Source organism: Neophocaena asiaeorientalis, unplaced genomic scaffold, assembly GCF_003031525.2.
Source record: "Neophocaena asiaeorientalis asiaeorientalis breed wild unplaced genomic scaffold, Neophocaena_asiaeorientalis_V1.1 scaffold400, whole genome shotgun sequence".
NCBI classification, from domain to species: domain Eukaryota; kingdom Metazoa; phylum Chordata; class Mammalia; order Artiodactyla; family Phocoenidae; genus Neophocaena; species Neophocaena asiaeorientalis.
Genome location: NW_020175089.1, coordinates 3699345 through 3716429, shown reverse-complemented (window position 1 = coordinate 3716429; position 17085 = coordinate 3699345). Strand labels below are relative to the sequence as shown.

The 17085-nt window shown below is 38.3% G+C and overlaps 1 protein-coding gene across 3 annotated transcripts in view; it reads left to right on the top strand.

Annotated features, from left to right (window-relative positions):
* Nucleotides 1-18: 18 nt before the first annotated feature.
* The window catches only part of MCM8 (minichromosome maintenance 8 homologous recombination repair factor), a 38866-nt gene continuing 21799 nt past the window's right edge, over nt 19-17085 (top strand). For 2 of the 3 annotated variants that reach the window (XM_024764265.1, XM_024764267.1), the window contains exons 1-8: nt 19-313; nt 3300-3503; nt 3798-3881; nt 5897-5979; nt 7488-7637; nt 9494-9597; nt 10385-10583; nt 13930-14015. In XM_024764265.1, coding sequence (XP_024620033.1) covers nt 3359-3503; nt 3798-3881; nt 5897-5979; nt 7488-7637; nt 9494-9597; nt 10385-10583; nt 13930-14015 — 851 coding nt within the window. In that variant the 5' untranslated portion in view covers nt 19-313; nt 3300-3358. The remainder of the gene's footprint in view (nt 314-3299; nt 3504-3797; nt 3882-5896; nt 5980-7487; nt 7638-9493; nt 9598-10384; nt 10584-13929; nt 14016-17085) is intronic. The other variant, XM_024764266.1, reaches the window with a different exon arrangement.

The window sequence follows — 17085 nt, the reverse complement described above, 5'->3', positions numbered from 1 at the left end:
AAAAAAGAAGTTGGAAAATTGGCATTTGGTTAGCCGTGCTGTTGTGGCGCCGTGCTCTAGACATTTTCCGGCTCCGCTGTGCGGCCTCGGTGGAGAAGCTGAGGTCCCCAAGCCGCTGCTACAGACGAGCTTCGATCCCGCGCGGGGACGTCAGGAGAGCTGAGGGTGAAGAGTCTGCGGGGCTTGGGCAGGGACACCTGAGGAGCTCGGACCGCGGAGTCTTCTCTCCGCCCCGTCGTGCTTCCCCCCGAGAGGAAGTGAGAACCAGCCCAGCCATGAACTAAGAGAGTTTTGGGACCTTCATCTTTTGCAAGTAAGAACTTAGTCTTGAGGAGACGTAAATGAAGTGAGGTATTTAACCAAGCATAGAAGCCCGACGGGTGGCGTTTACCCATTCTCCAGTCCTACCTCTTGCATTTATGTTGGAATTTTTACTAGTTGTTCTCACCATATTACCTCGTTTGAAAAAGATACGGCACGAAGCATTGTCGAAGGAGCACTTCAGCTTGGTAATGTGGAGATGAAGTTTGAGCTCAGTACTGTCAACAGACAACTTTGATCTTGATCAGTTCGCTTAATTTCTCTGGTCTTCAGTTTCTTAACGTATGGTGTGGTCTAGATGATTACCAAAGCCCTGTTAGTGCCCATAACATGAACTTGTTATTAACTTATTTACTAATTTAAATCGCTTTAAATAAAGATGCGGATACGCTGTCTTGTAATGAATTGCATTACAGTCTATGGATATATTTTTATTTATTTTTATTCTTAGGATATGAACTATTTTCTTTTATTGAGGTATAGTTGATTTATAATGTTATGTTAGTTACAGGTGTACAATATAGTGATTCAATTTTTATAGGTTATACTTCATTTAAATTTTTTTGGGGGGGCTGTGTTGGGTCTTAGTTGCGGTGCGACCGCTCTTCGTTGTGGTGCGCAAGCTTCTCTCTAGTTGTGGCGTGCGTGTTTTCTCTTCTTTTCAGTTGTGGCGCACGGGTTCCAGAGCGTGTGGGCTGTGTAGTTCGTGGCATGCAGGCTCTCTAGTTGAGGTGTGTGAGCTCAGTAGTTGTGGCGTGGGGGCTTAGTTGCCCTGCGCCATGTGGAATCTTAGTTCCCTGACCAGGGATCGAACCCGCGTCCCCTGCCTTGGAAGGCAGATTCTTTACCACTGGGCCACCAGGGAAGTCCCTATTTTTAATTTCTTGAGGAAGCTCCACACTGTTTTCCATACTGGCTACACCAATTTGCATTCCCACCAACAGTGTACTAGGGTTCCCTTTTCTCCACATCCTCCCCTACATTTATTATTTGTTGTGTTTTTGACGATAGCCATTATGACAGGTGTGAGGTGATATCTCACTGTGGTTTTGATTTGCATTTCTCTGATGATTAACGATGTTGAGCATCTTTTCGTGTGCCTCTTGGCCATCTCTAAGTCTTCTTTGGAAAAATGCCTGTTCAAGTCCTCTGTTCACTTTTTGGATATTGAGTTGTATGAGTAAACTATTTTCTTCAGCAGACTTTATTTTTTAGAATAGTTGTAGGTTTACAACTATTGTTGTAAAAATTGCACAGAAAGTACAGAGTTCCCATATAGGTCCTCTTCCCTTCCCCCACCCCCATTTCCCCCATTATTAGCATATTGCATTAGTGTGATACATTTGTTGCAATTGATGGACCCAAATTGATACATTGTTATTAAAATCCATAGTTACATTAGGATTCACTCTTTTTGTTGTATAATTTCGTGGGATTTGACAGATGCATGATTTCAGTATCATACAGTATGGTTTCACTGCCCTGTGCTCTACTTATATGAATTATTTTAAAACCCATTTAAAAACTTTTTTTGGCTGTGTTGGGTCTTCGTTGCAGTGTGCAGGCATTCTCTAGTTGCAGCAACTGTTGTGGTGTGCAGGCTTCTCATTGCGGTGGCTTCTCTTGTAGAGCACAGGCTCTAGGCCCATGGGCTTCACTACTTGTGGCGCATGGGCTCAGTAGTTGTGGCTTGCGGGCTCCAGAGCGCGGGCTCAGTAGTTGTGGCACACAGGCTTAGTTGCTCCGCAGCAGGTGGGATCTTCCTGGACCAGGGCTCGAACTCGTGTCCCCTGCATTGGCAGGCGGACTCTCAACCACTACGCTACCAGGGAAGTCCCTTAAAACCCATTTTTAAAGATCACTTATGTATTGATTTATTGCTTTTCAACAAGGAACTATATGGGTTTGAGTTTAATAAAAATGAGCCTTGGGAATTCCCTGGTGGTCCAGTGGTTAGGACTCAGCGTTTTCACTGCTGTGGGCCCGGGTTCGATCCCTGATCAGGGAACTAAGATCCTGCAAGCCGCACGGCGTGGCAAAAAATAAAATAAATTTTTTTTTAAAATGAGTATCTCACCATGTACAAAGTAGAAAAAAGCAGGAAGGGATAATTAGCCCCAAAAATGATATTAACAAATATGGATATGCTTTCAGAAAAACTTTATTGCATTTCAACAAATTTATCTAAAAGTTGCAAATAACCCATCTATCAGTATTGGCCTAGAAATGATCTTGCTTTCATTGTCGTTTTAGCACAGTCGTTCTAAATCTGGAAAATTAACTTATTTTCCATTTTGGCCCCTACAGGACAAGAAAGGTTGAAACATGTATGTACCCGTCCCACTCCTGTGCTTCCCCAGAAAGATCTGTCTTAGATACCTATGTAAGAATATCCAGGGAGTTCCCTGGTGGTCTAGTTGTTAGCATTTGGTGCTTTCACTGCAGTGGCCTGGGTCGGGAAACTGAAATCCCACAAACCATGCAGTGTGGCCAAAATAAAATTAATTAATTAATTAAAAAAAAAGGGATATCCATGTATCTCTGATAAAAGTGGATATGGCACAGCTGGATTGTCTATATATAAGGAGCTATGATGATATATTCGTAATGTCACAGGTCAGGATAATGTTCAGGCAGTGCTGCCCTGTAATAAGTCTCACCACACTACAGAGGTATCTTAGAGTTAATTACCTGTCTTATTTTCATTTCTATTGTGAGAGTTCCATGGAAACAGGTGTGGTACCTTTTCTTATACCTTTTCTTATTTTTATCCCATGACAAATCCCATGACAAAAATAAGAAAAGGCATAAGCACTCAGTATACTTGGTTAAACATCTGTGGTAGGCCTTAAAAGGAGATGAGGATTAGAAGAATTACTGCAGAGTGTTTGGGGTTTGTACCATGCTGTGCAACATTGCTGGTCTCAAACTAGAATATATATTAATTTTTCTTATTTTCTATGTTAATACATTTTTAGGAGCACTGTTTCTCCTACAGTTTTGATGAGGACTTCCTAATCTCTATCTTTTAAAAGACATGAATGGAGAGTACAGAGGCAGAGGATTTGGACGGGGAAGATTTCAAAGCTGGAAAAGAGGAAGAGGTGGTGGGAGCTTCTTAGGAAAATGGAGAGAACTAAAGCACAGACCTGACCTGAATAAAGCCACAGGAAAACATCCTGGTAGGGGAGGCCAACGGTAGTGCAATATTTTTTTCCTTCATGAAGGAATCTGTTCATGCCTGTCATGAAGAGCAGTTTAACTCAAATTTGTCTGTCTTTTATTTGACATTACCCTTAAGGTAATATTTGGATGTTAATATCCAAAATTCTTACTGAAATCTGTAACTTAGATATTCTGTTAATAACATGTCAGGGTCTCATTGTTATAAGGAGAAGCAAATAGGAAAAAAAAATGTTCTGCTTCTATTAACCTAGTATTCTGTTTTTGTGGTTTTGTTTCTTTTGTTTTATCAGAACAAACCCCACAGTCTTTGCTACTACAATCAACGTTGGATCAATTCATACCATATAAAGGCTGGAAGCTTTATTTGTCAGAAGGTAGAGTTAAAAGTGCAAAAAGTACCATAAGTCTTATTTTCTTTAACATTTTTTGGATGCTACATCTCATACTACTGCTCATTTGGCTTATATATATATTTGTCTCCCCTTTTCTTTAATCTTAGTTCACCCAAACAATTGAATTATGTTTATGTTTCAAGCGCATAATTTTTCATTTTTCTATAAGTCAGAAAAACAAACCACACTAGGTATTTCAGAAAGAGGAGTTAATACAGGGAATTGGGTATACAGATAGAAGACTGAAAGAGCAAAAAGGGAACACTGAGGTAAACTCCCAGATAGTGTTAACTTTAGAAAGCAACAACCACCCTTATGCCTAAGGGAACAAAAGATAAGTAGTGCTGAGGTTATCAGAACCTAAGAATGGAAAGGAGGAGCCACAGCATAGCTGTGGCTTTGACCTTTGAGGGGCACCCCACAAAGCTGTGCTTGGACCTCTGAAGGATATCTTTCAGAGCTGTGCTCAGACCACCGAGGCGAATTAAGCAGGTTGCTGCTGGTAATTCTGGCAGGAGAGTGGCATGGTTGGTGCTTAGAGCTGGAGGCTAGAACTGTAGCTATCCTCTGTAGCTGGAGAGATGCTGAAAAGAATTGGAAACAATAAATTCCTTCCTTCCTGCCACCTGCCAGTCTCTAAAGTTGCCTCTAATTGTCAGAATCTTACAGGAGTCTGGGAAATTCCATGTGCAGATCTTGATCAAAGAATCACAAAGCTGAAAATAGAAGAATAGGCTTGGAATCAAGAGACAACAGCCAACACAGTTTGTGTAGAAACATAGTTAAGGAATCTGCTTTTTGTAATCCAGAACATCAGTTAACATCATACATCTGTCTGTATGGGTTTTGAGAATCGTCTTTCCTGAGCTCTGATAGTATCATATGCTTGTTATGAGATATGGGTTTTGTGTTTATGTATATCTGTGTTTTTTTTACCCACTGGACTGTACTGCTTAAGGGCAAGGATCTTGCCCCATACCGGGCACTCATTATTCATTTTGTGAATGAATGAAGTGCTTTACAAATGTTTGCTGTGTTGAGAGTCTGTTTTTCTCTGGTATATAGAAATGTTATGTTTCATAGTTGTTGTATCTTTTGTTGCTTTAGGATACATTAGCCACCAACACCCACAGTATTTCCCTAGCAGTTAGCTCAGAATACTAGAGAATACTAGAAGTGATCTTTGGACTGGTCCTAAAAATGGAGCTCACTAGTTGCCTTTGGCCAGTTGTACTTCCGAACTGCTTCATTGTACTGTTTCTCTGTGGGAGACCAATTCAAAAATGTTATAGAACTTTACAATGTAGAAGATAACTTTACAGTTTTGGGACCAGAGCCGAGTGGTAGTCTGCCTCTCCTGATCTCAGGAAGGGATTTGACAAATGGCTATTTGGGCTAGTAGGATATTCTTTGCAAAGAAATAAGAGTTTAGTTAGTGTGCTAAGCTTTGGCTTTAAACAAATTTTTTTAAACCTCAACATATTTATTTATTTTTTAACGTCTTTGTTGGAGTATAGTTGCTTTACAACGTTGTGTTAGTTTCTGCTGTATAACAAACTGAATCAGCTATACGTATACATATATCACCATATCCCCTCCCTCTTGCGTCTCCCTCCCACCCTCCCTATCCCACCCCTCTATGTGGTCACAGAGCATGGAGCTGATCTCCCTGTGCTATGCGGCTTAAGTTTTCACTTTATTATGTAAGCTGTTTGAACTAGTAGATCTTACTAGGTATCACAGCTCAATGTAAAGATTTTCAGATATTGGTGCTTTTAGAGAGAGACACTTCCTATCTGCCTTTCAGATTATGCAGACCTAAACTTGTTTTAGAATCTTATGTTTACATTCTATACCAGTTCTTAATCTAAATGTAATCAGAATGTACAGCAATTAGAAGTCATCTACCATGTATATAGTATTTCTTCTGTCTCATGAAAAATATGATTGTACATGTGTAATTTTTATTAGTGCTGATGCCATATTTGTTGGATTAGTTTACAGCGACAGCTCTCCTTTTATTGAGAAGATTCAAGCATTTGAAAAATTTTTTGCAAGGCGTATCAATTTATACGATAAGGTAAGGTTCTTGCATAACAAAGCTACTAGTCCACCTTTATGTGTCATCTTATTGAACAATGTATTTGAGGTGCTAGTGATTGTGTTTATAGACACTGGACTGCCTTGGTCCAGCTGCTAGCTTCCCACTTACCAGCAATATGGACTTCGGTGAATTACTTTCTTTTGTGTGTTTTCTCGTCTATCATTAGAGTATGAGAGTATTATTAATACCTACCACAAAGGGTTGTTAAGAGACATAAATAAGTTAATACATTTTAAATATTAGAACTGTGCTTGGCACAAAACTTATAGTACTTATTATCACCATATATATTTTTAATTTAATTTTATTTATTTTTTATATAGCAGGTTCTTATTAGTTATCTATTTTATGCATATTAGTGTATACATGTCAATCCCAATCTCCCAATTCATCCCACCGCCACCACCACCCCCCCACCACCTTCCCCCCTTGGTGTCCATATGTTTGTTCTCTACCTCTGTGTCTCTATTTCTGCCCTGCAAACTGGTTCATCTGTACCATTTTTCTGGGTTTCAAATGTATGTGTTAATATATGATATTTGTTTTTCTCTTTCTGACTTACTTTACTCTGTATGACAGTCTCTAAATTCATCCATGTCTCTACAAATGACCCAGTTTCATTCCTTTTTATGGCTGAGTAATATTCCATTGTATATATGTACCACATCTTCTTTATCCATTCATCTGTCAACGGGCATTTAGGTTACTTCCATGACCTGGCTATTGTAAATAATGCTGCAGTGAACATTGGGGTGCATGTGTCTATTTGAATTATGGTTTTCTCTGGGTATATGCCCAGTAGTGGGATTGCTGGGTCATATGGTAATTCTATTTTATTTATTTATTTATTTTTGAGGTACGTGGGCCTCTCACTGCTGTGGCCTCTCCCATTGCGGAGCACAGGCTCTGGACATGCAGGCTCAGTGGCCATGGCTCACGGGCCTAGCTGCTCCGCGGCATGTGGGATCTTCCCAGACCGGGGCACGAACCCGTGTCCCCTGCATCGGCAGGCGGACTCTCAACCACTGTGCCACCAGGGAAGCCCTGGTAATTTTATTTTTAGTTTTTAAGAAACCTCCATACTGTTCTCCATAGTGGCTGTATCAATTTACATTCCCACCAACAGTGCAAGAGGGTTCCCTTTTCTCCCCAGCCTCTCCAGCATTTGTTGTTTGTAGATTTTCTGATGATGCCCATTCTAACCGGTGTGAGGTGATACCTCACTGTAGTTTTGATTTGCATTTCTCTAATAATTAGTGATGTTGAGCAGCTTTTCACGTGCTTCTTGCCCATCTGTATGTCTTCTTTGGAGAAATGTCTATTTAGGTCTTATGCCCATTTTTTGATTGGGTTTGTTTTTTTAATATTGAGCTGCATGAGCTGATATTATCACTATATTAACATATGCTTTCTCAAAGTATGTGATTGAATGCTCATATATGGTAAAAAAGCAATCATTATTTTCATACCTTAATATTTTGTAGGATGAAATAGAAAGAAAGGGAAGTATTTTGGTGGATTTTAAAGAACTGACAAAAGATGATGAAATAGCTAAATTGATACCAAATATAGCAAATGAATTAAGGGATACACCTGACAAAACCCTGGCTTGCATGGGTCTGGCAATACATCAGGTAAGTGTTGATTTTGTGAGACTTTTGTCAAAATTTTAAAGGAAGATTTCACAGTCACAGTACCTTCTCTAAAAGATTCTTAGTTTTTACCAACAGACCTTTGCTAGAAATGGAAGGTTGCTGTCCTGTCAGAGGAAGACTTCATAGGCGTGGTGGGGTTTAGAGTGGGTCTTAAAGTGGTACTGAGGACTGGACATAGAGCAGAGGAGGTCAGGGTATCCAGGTGAGGGTTCATTAAAAAGATTCGTTGCAAAGATGTATACACTGCTAGTGACCCAAGGCTGGGAACCTTGGCTGTTGTCTTCAGACTCCTCTTGCTCATTAGTTCTTTTTTTAAATTAATTAATTAATTTATTTATTTTTGGCTGTGTTGGGTCTTCTGTTCTGCGCACGGGCTTCCTCTAGTTGCGGTGAGCAGGGGCTACTCTTCGTTGAGGTGTGTGAACTTCTCTGCGGTGGCTTCTCTTGTTGTGGAGCACAGGCTCTAGGCGCAAGGGCTTCAGTAGTTGTGGTGCACGGGCTCAGTACTTGTGGCTCACAGGCTCTAGAGCGCAGATTCAGTAGTTGTGGCGCACAGGCTTAGTTGCTCCGCGGCGTGTGGGATCTTCCCGGACCAGGGCTTGAACCTGCGTCCCTTGCGTTGGCAGGTAGATTTTTAACCACTGTGCCACCAGGGAAGTCCCTCTCATTAGTTCTTCATGTCTAAATTACCACATCCTTTCACTTCTATTTCTAAAATATCTCTTAAATCCACCTCTTTTCCATCCTTACAGCCTCTGTCATAAGACTTCATTATCTTTCCTTAACTGTTGCCATACGTGGTAAAACACGATTTGTCCTTGGAAACTGTGGTGACTCTTTTCTGCCAAATGATATCCAAACCCTTTGTGTGGCATTGAAAGCCTTCCATAACCTGGTTCAACTTCCTCTCCCTGCTCTCCTTCATTCACTGCCATCCAGCTAAACTAAGCTCCCTCTAGGATTCTTACACGTGCTGTCCATTTGGCATAGAATGCCCCTTGCCTCACACGTCCAAATGTCTTGGGCCTAACTCAGTTGTCACTCTGAAACCTTTCTCATGACCCCTTTTCAAAACTCACATGGTTTTTTTGTCTGTAAATCTTTATGGTAGCAATTATAGCTGCATATTTGCATCTCATTTTTTCAGACTGGCAGCATACTGCTTTGTACACAAGTAGATGTTAAATATTTATTTTACTTAATGTCAAATGCCCAGGAAGTAAATATTGGTTATTTCAAAGGTAATCTTTATTTTCTTTATCTTAATCACTGAATTTGGAGAAGTAGAAAATATTTGTTTTCCAGAATCCATCCAGAATATCTTTAGGGGGCTACTGTAAGGACTTTTAATACTAGGTTTAGTTGAGGCAGAAAGTAGCAGACAGGGATGCTGGAGTTTTCCAGCCCAAGGACAGCAGAACCCCAGGTAAAAGATAATCCACTATAAAATAAGTAATCATAATAAAATATCAGAATTTTTTTTTTTTTTTTTTTGGTACGCGGGCCTCCCCCTGTTGTGGCCTCTCCCGTTGCGGAGCACAGGCTCCGGACGCACAGGCTCAGCGGCCATGGCTCACGGGCCCAGCCCCTCTGCGGCACGTAGGATCTTCCCGGACCGGGGCACAAACCCGTGCCCCCTGCATTGGCAGGCGAACTCTCAACCACTGCACCACCAGGGAAGCCCTAAATACCAGAATTTTAAAGGGCAGTTAGAGTTCTGTTAATATGCTCTTCTGAACTGTTTATATTCTTAACTTCATATTCTCTATAAAAGAGTTCTGCTTCAAGAGGGTATCTTGTTTTCAAACTTTTGAGTAAATGTCTGTCTTGTCTAGGTGTTAACTAAGGATCTTGAAAGGCATGCAGCTGAGTTACAAGCCCAAGAAGGATTGTCTAGAAATGGGGAGACAATGGTAAATGTGCCACACATTCATACAAGGTGAGGAATTTGCTGGTATTGAAGTATGATTCAGAAACAGGCATTAAAGACTATTTAAGAGTGAGAACCTTATTTTATAAAGCCAAAGAAATCAGTAAAAAGTATATGAGTTTCTTGCTAACTCATTGGTCATCACACCCAAGTGAACCTGCTGAATTTGAAGAGATCATGATAGAAATAAGCTTTTTCTGCCTAAATAAGTTGATCTGTGAACCTGCAAATTTTTGTAAGCATTGATTTTGGATGTATGCTTATCAAGACCCTGCTATTTACATTTAATAATCCATGTGATACACTAAGTGGTGTGATTAAATTTTGTTAAAATTATTAGATTTCTATTAAACACAGAGAACAAATGGAATTTTTTCTTGAATTCAACTTTTTATTGTATTATAAGATTTTAAATTCTCATTAGAAGAGATGAATAAGGTAATCATCAAGGTTGTTTCTTTGTTTTTTTTTTCCTTAGAATTTAAAAAAGACATTTCCTAACTTTCTTGAAAAAGAAGTTGGAGACTCAGAAGTTGCTGAATTTGAGACTTTCCTTTTGGCATTATTTTTTTCCTTTTTCCCTAGAGAACAGCCAATGAGACAAGAGGAAAAGTAAAGATTTAACTTTTTTTATTTTTAAGAATGATTTAATACTTGTAAAATTCCTGATATATATGGGGATGATATGGTTTGAGAATTCCATAGTTTCTTAAAGGGACTTGTGAAAATGCAGAAAACCTCAGCTTTCTGCTCATTTTAAATGTATAGATAAATATGTTCCTGTTTTTGTTTTTAGGGTATACAACTATGAGCCCTTAACACAGCTCAAGAATGTCCGAGCAAATTACTATGGAAAATACGTTGCTCTGAGAGGGACAGTGGTTCGCGTCAGTAATATAAAGCCTCTCTGTACCAAGATGGCTTTTCTTTGTGCTGCATGTGGAGAAATTCAGAGTTTTTCTCTTCCAGATGGAAAATATAATCTTCCCACAAAGGTTATACCATGTTCTTTAACTACTTTCTTCTTTATCTTGGTAAAGAAGGCAAATCAATTTACAGAAAACATTTCCCAGTGTTTCTAAATACAGAGCTTATTTTTATTGTTTATTTTCAGTTTTTAAATTATAAAATACTTCAGGGTACAGAAAATAAACAAAACATCTCTACTCACCACTCAGAATTTACATTTTGTCAGCTCCAGCTGTATCTTGAAAGAGGTAAAGCATTACTGGTACAGCTTTTGTCTCTTTTTTACCCCTTGCTTGTACCATTCCCAGAAACAGTCATTATCCTGAAGTTAATTTGTATTCTTTCCGTTCATATTTTTATATTCTGGCTTAATAAGTACACATATTGTTTTCTTTCCTTTATTCTGCTGTTGGAAAGTGATGCATTCCTTTTTTGTTAACTTTTTTTTAAAACTATAAATTTAAAAACTATAGAAAAGTGTAGAGAATAATGTAACTAATATCTGTGTACTACCATTATGGGTTGGCAAATATTTAGCTAATTTTTTTACAAAAAATATTAAGTGTTATAAAGGTAAAGTCTCTTTGTTTCCCTCCTCAGTTCCATTAACTTTGTTCCACCCCTAGAGCCACTATTCTGAAATCAGCATATATTCCTCAAGTCTGCATTTTCATACTTGACTATATATGTAGGATTTGTTTTGTTTATGTTTACGTAAATGATATACTGAATGTAGCAAATTACAGCATTTTTTCATTTGGTTATTTTGGAGTTCTACCTATCTTAATACATATCTAATTCTTTCATTTATTGTGTGGAGTAAATGAATGGCCACTGTTTATCCATAGTCTTGGCAGACATTGTGCTGTTTCCAGTTTTTCACAATTTCAAATAACGCTGCAGAGAACATTCTTATACATGTCTCCTTAGCAGAGGAATTTCTCAGTTATATGCTATGCTTATTTTTAACATTTTTAGATGTTGCCAAAGTACTTTCCAGAATGTTGGTCCCAACTTACACCCCTGCTGGTGGTGTTAAGTGATTACCATTTCCCCATATTTTCATTAACACTTGGTATTGTTAGGTTTTTAAATTTTTGCCAGACTGATGACTGTAAAATGGTATTTCATTTTTAATATGAATTTCTGTGATTTCTGTTATGTTTGAGCATCTTTTCACATCTTTATTGGCCATTCAGTTTCTTTATTGAATTTTCTGTTCATTTTTCTGTTTATACTATTGATAGGAGTTCTTTATGAATTCTAGATACTGAGCATTGATTTCTTACATTATAGATATTTTCTCCCAGTCTTCAGTTTATCTTTTAACTTTGTGGTACATTTTTTGCTTTAGAGTTTTATCAATACATTTTGACATGGTTAAATTGATCAGTCTTTTTCCTGTGACTTTCACATTTTCTGCATGGCTTAAGAAGGCCTCCCTCACTCACTCGTTATAAACATCTCTCTTACATTTTCTTTCAATACTTTTAAGTCTTGTTTTTTCTGTTTAGATCTTTTGTCCATCTGAAATTTAATTTTGTGAATGGCATAAAGCTAAGGATCTAATATTATTCTTTTAGGTGGAAAGCCAGTTGTTGCCATTTATTAATTAAGCCCTCTGTTTCTACTGATGTGTAATACATCATCTGTAGTACACTGTGCTGCTGTAGACATGTGAGTCTGTTTTATTTCACTGGTCCTGTACCAGGTCTACACAATCCTATTTACATTGACGTTATTAAAACTTTTGATAACCATACCGATTCTTCTTTTCCAGAGTTGCCTTTATCATCCTTAGACTTTAATAAGTTTAACATTTATTACATTTTTACTCAGATTGAAATTCCTAAGGCTTCCTTCTCTTGTAGGAAGAACAGAGTATGTTAGATTCAGCTATTGGTTCTGAATAATCAATGGTGTTGGTAAATGGGTGTCACCTACTATTTGGGCTTAAGATTCAGGACTGCTTATAGGTCAGAGAGGCCAGATTTTTTTTTTTTTTTTCCCTTTGGCTCATTTTGTGGAATCTTAGTTCCCCGACCAGGGATTGAACCTGTGACCTCAGCAGTGAAAGCACAGTCTTAACAACTGGGCCTCCAGGGAATTCCCTGGAGAGGCCAGAATTTAAATCCTGATTTAAATTGGATATTTTCTGTAAACATTATTTTGTCAGGGTATTTCCATGCCCTCTAATACAGTAGGTGGTAACGCTGACTTCATTAACTCGTGTCTGAACTTCAGTGAATCAAAGTGATCAGAAAGACAGGTGTTCCAGCTGATCTCTGTTCCAGTCACTATTGCTACATAACTAATCACCCTACAGCATAGTGGCTTAAAATAACAACAATCATTTTATTATTTCACATGGTGTCTGTGGGTCAGGAGTTTGGAAGAACTGGTTGGCTGGGTACTTCTGGCTCTTGGTCTCTTAGGGAGCTGGAATAGCAAGTGACTGGGCTCACTGGGCACTGGCCAGTATCTCTCTTCCACGTTGTCTTTCTGTGTGGTCTGGTTTTGGCTTCTTGCCCACAGTATGGCAGCTCAGGACACTCATTCTGCTCACATGACTGACAATAGCTTCAAGAGACAGAGGTCCAGCTGACTGGCAGAAATGGCTTTGCCTCTTTTGAGGCAGCCTCAGAGGTCAGGCACCATTACTTCTGTCACATTCGGTTGGTTACAAAGTGAGTTACAAGCCTGTCCACATCCCAGGAGGGGGAAATTAGACTCCAGCTCTTTATAGAGGAGTGGCAAGGTTCTAGAAAGGTTTGAAGGGTGATACAATTACAACCGTATTTGGAAAACACAGTCTGACACAGTCTCTCTACTTATAAATGCATCTTGAGGTACAAACAGCAAACAAATGACTTACGAAAACTTGAACACAACTGACTTACATGTTGAGGACTGCCTGTGTGGTACAATAAACATTATACTATACAAGCAGTGCAAAAGGAGGTTAGATAGGAGAATTGGGGATTAAAGAAGACCCAGGAAAGGCTTTTGAAAAGGGGAGGATTGGAGCTGGGTATGTGGGACTGGATACAAGGAGATGTTCAAGGATTGGGAGACTACTTGGGCACAAAGGAAGGAATAAGTGCTTGGTGTGACAGGTGTGTAAAGAGACTTGCATACCCACAGCAGAAAGAATAAGAGCAGTCATCAAGAGGGACCAGCTGAAAAAGTGCCTCAAAAACAAAATCAATACAGAAGAAAATAGAAAGTCATTGCAGCTTTTAGTTCATCTTACTTTAATACCGTTCTGGGACCAACTTTTAAACCAATACTAAATGAAGCATTTTAACTTGAATTTTCCTGAGATATGATTGTAGTATATCAAAATTTAAGTGCGTATTAATCTTGTTGCAGTGTCCTGTGCCTGCATGTCGAGGGAAGTCATTTACTGCACTCCGAAGCTCTCCTCTCACAGTTACGATGGACTGGCAGTCAATCAAGTAAGCAATCAGACTATTAAATAAAAGGCAGGTTTTAGAGCCCTCATACTGCCAAGTAAATCTACAGTATTCCTGTATTATACTTTGATGCTTCTCTGTAGATTGTGATAAAGTATATAATAAAAGGTTTACTTGCTGCAGAGTTATGTGTTGGAGTGATAATTGTCTTTATTTGAGATTTGTTTTCTATCAGATTCCAGAAAGGATTTAACGTACAAGTATTATGTCCTTTTGCTATTGAGAAATCATTTTATATCTCATTTATGTGACTCATTGAATTGGATGTATATATAAGCAAAGCTGTATGTTTCATGCCATAATGTGATATCCTAGAAATAATATTGGTTTGAAGTTTTAAAATAGAGGATCCCTTAGAAATAGATACGTTTCATTTTATGTTCACAATATCCATGAGGCATTTTCTATAGGTGATTAAAAAAACCTTTTTTTTTAAAGTCAGATAGTTTTCTCTATGTGTGTATATTTTTAACAATTTATTCCATTTTTTTCTGGCTGTAGTCCCATAACTCATCCCTAAATATAAAATAATGGGTAGTTTTGAAGTCAGGGTGCTATCTAGGAAACTTGGCTGAAACAAATGGTCTTTAAAAACTAAGAACATAGGGGAAAAGTGAAGTAGATTTCTACCAAGCCCAGTCCTAGCTTGACCTCCTAATGCCCTATAAAAACCAAGACCAATATATACAGTAATTAACTGTGCACTATGCTGAGATCTTTACAGACACTCCATTTTATAAAAGATGAAATGTTTAAAACTCTTTGAGTATGATCACGTGGGGGAGCCTGATTTCCAGCCCATGTCTATAGCACTTTTACCACTGAAGGGGGTGGTGAGGGCCTCAAAGGTGCTATAAGGTTCACAGTACATGCATAGAAGATTCAGAGTGATTTAATTATTTGAACAAAATTTCTTTGTTTTCAGGTAAAAATAGACTAAAAATAGGCTTAAATATTTTAACTGGGTTTGAATGATCATCTCCTAATATTAGGAAATCAAACTTAGGGGTAGATGATTGAGAAAAGGAGGACATTTAAGTTCTTTTCTTGAGTTTTTAAAAGTAAGGTATTGCTCAGGTTCATTTTAAATGAGTTAGTTATAGTAAAACTTTGTTAATGCAATATTAGCTTACATAATTAATTGTTTTATTCTATTGCTGTATAGGTATATAAAATGATTTTTTGCCCTAGAAGAAAGGCCTCCTTCCTGCCATATATAGTAAACTCAGTTTCAATTTTTTCTGAGCCTTAGCTTGGATGGCCATAAGGAATTAAGTTATTGTTTCTCAACTAGTGCATTGAAATGTTTGGATGAGTCAAGGTGACAGCTTTATTGTGTATATCAGAATCGAAGCCTTACAGTTGCAGCAGTCCCAGTTCTAGAAGTTCATCTGATGAAGACAGTCACAATATGTGCAGAAATAGCTTGCCGAAAGTATGTTTTCACAGTGTTGATAACCAAAAATTGAGAATAACCTAAACATCTGAAGAAAATATTATAAAAAGGATGATACTATGAATTATTGTGTAGCCACTAATTCTGATGTAGGAGAGTGTTTTGAAATGGCATCCAAAAATGTTTACAATGAATTTAGTGATAAAGCAGGTCACAGAATGTTCTCTACTGTACAATACTGACTTTATTAAAAAAAAAAACCACTGGTAAATACAAAAACATGTTAAGAGTATACTGTCTGGGAGGTCAGATGAAAGTAATTGTTATTTTTTTCTTTCTGTTTATCTGTGTTTTTAAATTTTTACAAAGGTGACACATAGAAATATGTGTTCTTTTAATAAGTGTAAAAATATACTGTTTTTCTTTCTTTTTTTTTTGGCTGCTTTGGGTCTTTGTTGCTGCGTGCAGGCTTTCTCTAGTTCTGGCGAGTGGGGGCTACTCTTTGTTGCAGTGTGCCGGCTTCTTATTGCAGTGGCTTGTCTTGTTGTGGAGCACAGGCTCTAGGCATGCGGGCTTCAGTAGCTGTGGCTCGCAGGCTCTAGAGCGCAGGCTTAGTAGTTGTGGCGCACAGGCTTAGTTGCTCCACGGCACGTGGGATCTTCCCAGACCAGGGATCAAACCCGTGTCCCCTGCATTGGCAGGTGGATTCTTAACCACTGCGCCACCAGGGAAGTCCCAAAAAATATACTTTTTTAAAGCAAGGTGACCTTAGCATATTGTGTCACTTTGACACTTCTCATTGCAGTTCGCCAGTGTTTAAATATGCATTGAGGGTGAAAGTAGTGGGTAACCATGGAGCAGGGTTTGTGCTTACATTCATCATTTAAGTGATTAAATTAAGAAGTTTTAAAATAATGTGTATGTTTTTAAAAACTCAATCAGCATAGAAGGCCACAGTTCCCACAACTTCTTGTTGCCTTATACATAATTCTAGATAGCATTCTTATGTCTCTTCCTTCACTTTACTTATCCAGTCTGTGAGCTGAGAATGTTAGAGACATGGTACCTGCTGTCCCTTCTCCCTCTTCCACCTTTTTTCAGTATGATGTTACTTTTAAATTGTCAAGGTTTACTTCTGTTTTCTAATGAGAATTATCTTCCATGTTTTATTCATAGGTCATATCTAATGAAACCAACAAACAGCACTTAACATTTTTATGATAATGTAAATATTGTTCAACAGAGAATCAAGTCAGGTGATCAGATACCAAGAGAAAGAAATGTAATTTGTGTCACTGGGTTGTTTTGTTGGAGTTTTTTGCCCTTTAAAGGAAAATGATCCAAGCATCAAAATCAAAAAGGATTCTTTTCTTATATTCCACTGAGTTAGCCCATATTTTAATATGCTTCATATTTGGACTATAACTGTCGTTTAGCACTTTTCCTAATCTTTTTATCCATGGTGTTCTGAAAACGTCTGAGTCTATCTAATTGTGTCTTCATCCTGCTTGATACTGATTGGCCCTTTTCTTCTAGAGTTGTCTTCAACTCTAGAATATCTATTTTCTATTTTCTCTCTTTGGGCTTCTTATCAGGTGTATCCATTCAATTGTTTGTCCTTCACCCTTTGTTTTCTTTATGCTCTTTTTTGTGCGG